This window comes from Lathyrus oleraceus, chromosome 6, assembly GCF_024323335.1.
Source record: "Lathyrus oleraceus cultivar Zhongwan6 chromosome 6, CAAS_Psat_ZW6_1.0, whole genome shotgun sequence".
Lineage (NCBI taxonomy): Eukaryota > Viridiplantae > Streptophyta > Magnoliopsida > Fabales > Fabaceae > Lathyrus > Lathyrus oleraceus.
In genome coordinates, this window is record NC_066584.1 from 309,965,724 (window position 1) to 309,975,201 (window position 9,478).

The following is a 9,478-nucleotide window of genomic DNA, read 5'->3' on the forward strand; positions in this document are numbered from 1 at the left end:
ATTGTATTTGTATTTGTTTGTTGCATTCATGCATCATGTATATCGGAGATAGGTGTACTGACTTCAATCCAGTGACAAGTTTCTAATTCAGAAGTAGGGACCAGTGACGAGTATGAGACTTCGGTCCAATGACGAGTTCCAGGTTCAGAGGAGGGGACTTGCGATGAATTTTGGTTCTGAGAGGAACTAGGTTCAGAGAGAAACCATCGATGGGTGGATAAATCAGTAACATAACTATGATATATAAAATTTGGTACCACATGCATTTGAGTAGTGGTGTTGATTGCATTGCATACATAACTGCACTTGTGAGTGATGATTGTTGTGGATGATTATATGTTTGATGATTGAGTGAACTATCTTTGTTATTTTATGCACCGCTAACATTTCTAAATGTATTTTCACCCCTTTTTATTTCTTGTGTTGTTTTTACGGCTATGATGCAGATACTCGGGTAGAGGAGCCTTAGTTGTTGCTTGTGTTGAAGGATGGCATAGTTGTCCTTCTTCGTAGTTTATCGTGTTGTGTTGTTTAATTTTCATGTGTAGCTCTGATAGTGTAACACTGAATTGAGATTATTTGATTATGATTTTCTATGAGTGGTTGAGTTTATCTGATTAATTGTTTTATGATTAAATAAAGTGATTATCTTTTTATGAGACAAATTGAAAAATGTGTTTTAATTTTGCTGCTATAATATGATGTTTGAATATCGTTTTATGTTGAGAAAATGTGATACCTTTTTTTTTAGTAATTATTTTCAATGTTTTTATAAATTAAGTGTTTGGAGTTTAGATGCTACATAATTAGTATCAAAGCAGGTCGGTTCGTTCGACATAGATTTTGTGAACTTGTTTGTACCCTAGTGTACGACATGTGTGTGTGAAACACTATCAACATTCTTCTTTCTTTAACTGCTATCCATCAGGAGGCCGCAGGTGGTAACGAAATAAGTGACAAATGATCTATTTAGAGTAGTGTGACGTGAAAGTTAAAGAGCTAAATAAGGAAGTCTTGTTTAGAGTTGTTTCCTTCGAGTAATTTTCGAAGGCAAAAATCTCTTAAGTGAAGAGAGTTGTAACATGTCGATTTTTAATTATTTTATTTTAATAGAGTTTTGGAGTGTTTTTAAGTTAATTAATCAAGTTTGTGGATTTTGGATAGAGTTTAATGATATTAAAACTTAGTGTAGAAATGAGAACGTATGGTAGATTACAATTAATTAGATTTTTATTAATTTAATATTTGTAATTGTATTTACAATTCTTAATATAATTTAATTAAAAAATTTGAGATTATTGATTTTATTTAGATTTATTAATAGTTAATTAAAGATAATAGAAATATGAAAATATGAATTTGTAGGTGATAAATAAATATTTTTAATAAAATAGGGAGTGGGTAGAACTATTTGTGAATGGAGGAGAAATAATGAGAATTAATAAAATAAAAGAGAAATTAAATTTTATTTAATTATTTAAATGGAGAAGTTGGGAGAGGATTAATCGGTACGTGAAAATTTGAGAAAAGACAGAGAAAAAGAAACTCTAAGAGAGCTTTAGAAAAGAGAAGAGAGAAACCTTCATTGTTAAAGTTTCAAATTTTTTCGAATTCGAGATAAGGGAGAAAAATTGTTCTTATTTGGGTGTTTTAAATATATGGATAGCCAGTTCTTTACCCATCTTCCTTCTCCCTTTTCTTTTTTTTCTCTCTAATAATGTTTGAGACTAAAGAAGGCTCGTGCAAAATCTTTTAAAATGGTTGATATGATATTGTTTTCATGAATGTTGAATTCTGATTTGTTGGTTAACCAAATACACTAGTGTGTTCATGCATTGAAGCTTTTTGATAAGACGTGGTAATTTCTATTAATGCATTTTTATAAAGCAAGAATATAAAAATTATAAATTAATAAAATATATTGATGTCTGTAGTCACATGCAAGTAAGTGTTAGCCAATGCCCCCGCTATCTTTTAATATATGTTTATGAATAGTATTATTTTTTATATTGATGCATATATTTTAATTAAAACATACACATATTATTTTATGTTATTTTATATTAAAGGCAAGTTTAATTAATCTAAAATAAAAGCTATTACATATACAATCAGCAAAGTAAAATGACACAATTTTCAACATCGGTTTAGTATTGTTTGTAGTTCTTTTTAATTATATAATAATAATAATATTATATTATATTACATTAAAATTTAAAAGTTCAAAATTACCGCAGTTATCATTTTTTTATATAAAGTTTAAAATTTACTTATCATGAGAGTTATATTTAAAATTGTTAAAACTTTAATTGTTGACAATTTTTGCGAATATAGATATTTTCAAATTTTAATGTAGAATTTTGTCTCAAAATATTATATTTTTATGTTTTTTTAATCTCAAAATAATTATAACTTTTGAGTATTAATATAATATATTTTATTATTATATTTTTATTTATTGAATTTTACTTTACATATGTTAACTATAATTAAAAAATATATTTTGATAAATGATATTAATTTTATTATTAAATATAACTATTTTATAAAAAGTTATACAAAATTTTAATGTAATATTTAAATTTAAAGAAAATATTTATATAAATTACCCCCTTTGTTAAAAAGTTCAGATTCCGTCACTGTCCTTATGTTAAGGCGAGATTTGATTGATAAATTATGTTGGAAGCCTTTTGATAAGGCTGAGAGTGTAAAGATTATCTCATTGCATAGGAAACCCCTATATATTAGTCCTGAATACACATCCAGAGAACAAATACATTAGCTGTTTTTAACAGATGCAAACAGTAACACTGTCACTTAAGTGTAGACATATACATGGTTATCTTCCCTCCCACACCTAATTTGTATTGTTATCCCATAATTTCTAGGTGCAAAAACAAAATTACAGGGATTACTAATCTGACCTTGTAATCACTCCATCGCAGCTGAGTCTCTCTACTACTAAACAATGTAGAAACAAAGATAAGTCAGTTGATGAGCAATGTAACTCAAACAGAAACAGAAAGAAGAAAAAAACAGTGAAATGTTCTGATTTTTAGTGAAATGTTCTGATTTTCCTACCTGAATGATATCAAATCAAAATAAGTTAGCCGTCAAATGGCATTTTGATATCAGATAATGCTGAAATATTTAATAAATTATGTTGCAATAGTATATAAATAGTTGAATAATGACAATGATTGGCAAGCCTTTGAACATTCAAAGCCAAAGTTAGCAGCAAGTAATTGGGAGAGAAGAGAACACAACAGAGAAGTTGATGACAATAAAAACAATAGAGGTTTACAGTAGTCACATCACTGTATATTGAGGCACAAAAGATAGACAGACCATTTACCAAAAATACTCTAAAGTTGCTTCACCTTAATACCTATTCTCTCCATTAAATAGTTTTGGAATAATAAATACAATAGTGTGACATTAAATGAGTCAAGATGTTTTTTATACACTCCAAAGAATTTAAAAACTATAGTAATGGAGAAAGAAAATGGAGAGGATCCTAACTCCTACAAGACATAGGAACCTATATAATTGCTTTTCCGGTAGTTAAAGTATTCAATAAAGTAGAACATTAACATCTTCCTTCATTTCTCCTAGATACACATTTATCATGTAATTAAACTAAAAAAACAGCAATAAAATTCTAAGTAAAGCAATGAGAGAATAAAAACTTTTTAATGGAAATAGATTTTATTGTGGTTGCCATTATTGCATTTTGTTGCTTTTATCTTGAGAGGGAAAATAAAGAATGCAATAGTGATGATATAGACAGTAAAATCACTTCAATGAATGCTTCTAGATAGTAAAATAAAGAATGCAGTAGTGATAATATAGACAGCAAAATCACTCCAATGAATGCTTCTAGACATTCTATCACAGTTAAGGATACAAAGGAGGATACATTGATAAAAGCCCCGAATCTTGATATTGCTAAAACTGCAAATTTGTGCCAATAAACTGTGTTGTAGAGCTTCACATTCAAATTTATATTCAACTTCAAAATATGAAATGGCTAGCCTAACTTACCCGCTGCATAACGCCTTCATAGTTCTGGTCAATTCTTCATATTTCTTGTTACTTATGATGAACTCTATGCTCGTGCGATCCATTTCGACTTCTGTGTCTTTCAGGGCTTGTTGAAGCACGACTCCAACTGTTTCCTTGATCAGCAGTTTGTTGATCTCCATGATGATGACTCCTGTGATGTCCTTGTTTACGTTGTTCATAATCTCTAGAATTAGTATCATATACAGCTTTGCTTTTGTCAGAATAATTTGTGTGAGATTGTTGCTCATGATAATCTGGGTTTCTGATTGTCACTGCAGGTGAGTCATCACTAACTTTTCTTGAATTATTATTGGCTTCCATAGGAATGGCATGACTAGAAGGCAGTTTAGGTGGAGGCATCAGACTGTCTTCAGAAACACTGACAGGGCCCTTAACACCTGCAGCCAGCTTGATTTCCTCCATGTACTCCCCTATCATATCCCTCATCACCTTCAGAGTTTAGAATTGAACATAAAAAATTGTTAAAATGTAAGAAGTTAAAGAAAAGAATCGAAATTCCTCTGAATAATTTATTCTGAAATGTTGCTAAAGACAAACAAGACAAACAAAGATCTCCACCACTGAATCTGATACAATATTGAAAAGGAAACAAACTGGAAAAAATAACTTCATGATAATTAAAAGATGTTCATGATTATTCAGCTTTAATAGAGACTATGAACGATTAGAAAACTGAACAATGATTCAAAATCTTTTTTATGGATGATTCAGTATTTAAAAGCAGAAAACAACTATAATTCAATGATAGAAGCAGAAAATTTCAAGTCTAACCTGTAAATGTGATTGATTTCTCTTCTTCCCACGATAAGACATTCTTCTACGTTTGTAATCCCTTTCTTCAGCAAGTAATTCCTCGATTGTCTTTTCTTTTTGTGTTCCCTATAATTGATAACAGATCGAAAAATACGTCAGTGATAGGTAAAATAAAAGTAAACTATATTCACTTCCATGAATGCGGTGACGCCTTAGATAACATTAACTTGGGTACAAATTTTGAATGAACTACTACCACTATTTTGACAATTTGACATGCAGAGTGTGTCAATAAGGATAATGGATAGGATTTGGATTTAATCCCTTTTGATTATCTTGCAATCGAGGCGTGGCAGGAGCAGACGCGATACTCGATTTAGCGAGCCCCTTTGATGTTGTAGCGACCGGGACTGCGGCAAGGGCGGCAGATGTAATACAGGTTTCATACCGCTAACATGACATAACATACTAATGTCTAATTCCCTAATTATTTAATAGTCATCTGCTAGGTATTTTTCAGTGCTATAAATGTGACTAAAAAGAGTAAAAACCCAACTGGTTAGACATAACCGGATTTACCACGATTAAAACAAAATCACCACATGTGTCAAAAACAAAACAAAATCACCACAGTTAACCAATAGAAGTGTTTGGATGAAAATCATATAACTCATATTTCGATCTCCACTAATCTATTAGACAGCTCTAATTAATCCACCGTAGTGAGTCCAGATCCGTAGTTAGACAAATAAATAATTTAGTAAAACACAAACAGAAAACTGTTTCCCAAACTATATAAACCAAATTAGAAGTACCTGTTGATATGAATGCTGCCGGTGAACCCAATCATACTCAATTATAGGTCTATAATCAGTGCGATTTTTCCTTTCTTCGTTAGCTTTGTCATATAAATAACAATGCTCCGCTTTCCTAGAGAATCAAAAAGCCATAATTCACATTAACCTCATGATATCACAATCCTACATAGTTGAAAATGATCCATTCCATAAAAAATAAAATACACTACTCATATTATAAAACTTTCAAGTGCACCAAAGAAAAGTTCATCTGCACAAAACTATACATACAGAATATAAAAGCAAATACATACAGCTGATAGCTATTTGAGGGATGAGAAAACCAGAACCCCTTAATTTTCCGTTCAAGCAATGCTCGTTCGTGCAGCGCCGCAACGGCTGCAACAACTTGTGGCATTGAAACCTTCCTCTCCTGAATACAATCTGTATTATTCCTTTCTTTCTTCGAAGCAACAGAGTCAGCAACTTCATTCCCTAAAGGAAACAAAAGCAGAACGGAAGCACCCGCCAGAATACATTTTTTCAAAAAATCAAGAACAAATAATTTTCCATTAACACCATACAGAATCGAAACCTGAGATTCTAACCACATTAAGGCATTCTTCAAAACAGAAGCTTCTCTAAGAATTGACTTGAAACACAAAGAAAACAGCAAAAATATATGAAGCTGCATTGAGGTATCAAGTACAATGCCATATCGAGGTGAATTGGATATTATCCAATTATCCAAGTCATTCCCTTTGGCAATTCCAATACCTAAGATTGCGTGATGAACAGAGGTGGAGTAGGTTGTAGGAAAATTGTTCCATGATTCAATTTCGCGGGAAATGAAGATATATTCCGAGGGAACAATGGAGGGAGGGTTATGATTAGTGTTGGTGGTGTTGTTGTCTGAACATTCTCGGGATAAAAAGTCCGGGAGATTAAAAGTTGCGGTCTTAGCGACGGAGTTTGCTTCGGAGAAAGAAACAACGCCGGGGCAATTGTTGTAGTAAAAGTTGGAAGTGAAATCGAAGTAGGAAGAGAGGTGAATAGATTGAGGATTGTGGAGGGTTTTAGGGTAAGAGAGAGAGGTGAGGAGGTGGTGGAGGTCGGGAAGAGCGCGAGGTGAGGAAGGGCAGCGGAGGTGGTGGAGGAAGAGGGAAGACGGTGGGAGGAGGTGGTTGTGATTGAAAAGGCAGGGGATGAGATTTGAGGTTAGGGTTTGGGGTTTGGGGGTGATTGAGAGGATTTGGTTTGAGAAAGTGAGGAGGTTGTTGAGGGATGAGAGGGTTGTGTTGAGGTGGTTTAGGGTTGGACGGGGTGGTGGTGGTGGTGGTGGTAGTAGCGATGGATGTGGTGATGGCGATAGCGGTGGAGGTGGTGGTGATAGATGTGACGGTGGCAGTGGTGGTGGTGGTGGATGCGGTGGCAGATTCATGATGTGTCTTCGTTAGGGATTTTAAATGATCGGTGTTGAATAGCAAATGCTGGGGGTTCGTAAAAAAATGGTTGTTTGTTTTTACATCTAGTTTGAAATTGGCGAAGTCATTCAGATTTTAATGAGAAAATAATAGCCATTTCATTCTAGTGTTGCTGGGATTATTAAATTGAAGAAGAGGATATAATAAGAGTAAACCAAATTGCTATAATCAACACTCAAAAGAGTAACAAACTGCTGGATATGAATATAAAAAATTTCCTCTTGTAATATAAGAAGATTGTTTTCTTCCATGGAGTCATGTAGAATCATAACCATATTCTCCGATTATTAAAACCACCTTACATTCTGTTAGGAAACTAATGGAAGATGTTAATCTTCAAATGATGAATACATCAAATTCATCTTCATTCATATATGAGGTTTTTGTAAACCCATATGGATGGAATTTTTACTTAGCGGTATGAAATGAATGAAGTGGAGCATAACAAAATAAAATATAGAATTTATTTTATTATTAGTCTATTTTTTCTATTTCATATATTTTGGAATAGAATTAGATAAAATAGGATGGAATGCATCACTAAATAATAAAATTTTATTATTTATTATTTTCTTTTATCTCATATCATCGATTGTATTTTAAAGATTAAAATTACATATTTAAATAATAAAATTTTATTATTTTTTATTTAAATTTAAAGATTAAAATTACATATTTAAGTAATAAAAAAAATATATTTTGTCAAGACGCGTACCTGAGCTTTTTCGCTTGAGGGTATATCATCTGCAAATAATATTTGCCAATGTATGGAAGATCGAAGGAGTCATCAAAGAATTTTGAAATCTAGTTATAATGCTTAGTACATCACGTGTCGAATTTGATGGTGGAATAAGAGAATTTTTGACAAATAAAGAAAAATAATTATAATTTCATATTTTTCATTTTCTTTTGGAGTAACTCATAAGCTAACCAGAACATTTTTCCAGAAGGTGATATATCTTTGTCAGGCAAAACAATATAGCTAGGTAACATTAGAGCAAAGTTGGATTCTTTTGACACAAATTGTGTTTGATAAGATAACACCTTAGTTTCTTTGACACTCCCAAAAATCGAATGGAGCATTTTACCGATGAGGAATTCCCTCCAAACCTAGATTGATTCACTTTGAGCCTTTACAGTTTGACACATGAGTACTAATTCCCTTCAAACTTCACTTTGAGCCTTTACAGTTTGACACATGAGTACTTGGATGAACCAAATAGGTCTTAGACTTTAAGCCTTAAATTAAGCTAAACAAAAATAATGTTTTAAATAGATAAACCATTTGAAGTAATGCCTAAAAGATGGGATCAAATTACTAAAAAGTAATAAGTTGTGTTGGGTGCACAAGACTAAAACCATAGGGGATTTAAGTAGGTAAAATGGTTGTAGGCTTTAAGAAGGTGGGATAATAAATATCATTCAACCATATTTGTAGTAGATACATTATAGTTGCATGTCCTTAATACATTCAGGGAGAGTACCATAATACAGTGGTTTTGTTGCTTGTCTTATCGCTTTCATTTTTATTTACTTTCGTTTATTAAGTCTCCTTCATAATTGCATATCCTCTATGAATCAAGGTTTGAAACTATTCATTTTTGGCATGCATAAACCAATTATTATATTTGAGTTTTCATCATGATGGTTTAAGTTAATTGCCAGAGTTAATGAAACAAGAACCATAGGTGATATCAATTCAAGTCATGTGGGAAGTGAAATCTCAAACTATTTTGAAAAACTTGAAAAATTGAGATTTCTTGTTTGTGATTCGAACCACTCACATTCCATGACTCGAATCAAGCAAAACAGAGGCAAAATAAGAAAAATTTGGTGTATGTGATTCGAATCACATATTACATCTGTTTCGAATCATGCTATTATGTGATTCGAAACACAGTTTGTACATGATTCAAATCACAAACTTCTTATTACCCACTACCATGTCTTATTCGAATCAGACTTAACACATGATTTGAATCATGAATCTATGTGACTCGAATCACAGTCAAATCACAGAAAAATGGGTTACTTTCTTTATCAGACCTTGTTTCACACTACTTTCTCATTTGACTCGAATCATGAAATGCACTTGACTCGAATCCAACTAACGTTTTCCGTCCATTTTTGTTCTTTACCTCAAGCACATATAAAAATTATTTTGTCATCTCATTTCCAATAACAAATTTGTGAATCTCATAATCAAAATTGTGATTTTCTGTGAAACCAACACCCTCTCACTTTTAAAAGTTCAAAAACTCTTGCAACAAATTTATTTCATCTTTAAATTTATTTTAATTTCAGATATTGATAATGAGAGATTTGTAATTGATTGAAGGAGATGTCGTCTTGAAACTA

At 31.9% G+C, this 9,478-nt stretch overlaps 1 protein-coding gene across 4 annotated transcripts; it reads right to left on the reverse strand.

The window, feature by feature from the left end:
- Positions 1–2,722: 2,722 nt before the first annotated feature.
- Positions 2,723–7,553, reverse strand: LOC127092703 (U11/U12 small nuclear ribonucleoprotein 48 kDa protein). 4 transcript variants are annotated; one of them, XM_051031589.1, is made up of 5 exons: positions 5,951–7,553; positions 5,655–5,769; positions 4,858–4,965; positions 4,045–4,515; positions 2,723–2,958 (listed from the first exon to the last, which is right to left on the reverse strand). In XM_051031589.1, exons 1-4 carry the CDS (start codon positions 7,075–7,077, stop codon positions 4,093–4,095), a joined length of 1,773 nt encoding a protein of 590 aa, XP_050887546.1. In that variant the 5' UTR covers positions 7,078–7,553; the 3' UTR covers positions 2,723–2,958; positions 4,045–4,092. The 4 variants fall into 4 exon arrangements, with proteins under 4 accessions (XP_050887546.1, XP_050887545.1, XP_050887544.1 ...); XM_051031588.1 differs by having other exon boundaries at positions 2,723–2,961; XM_051031587.1 differs by having other exon boundaries at positions 2,723–3,954.
- Between the last annotated feature and the right edge of the window lie 1,925 nt (positions 7,554–9,478).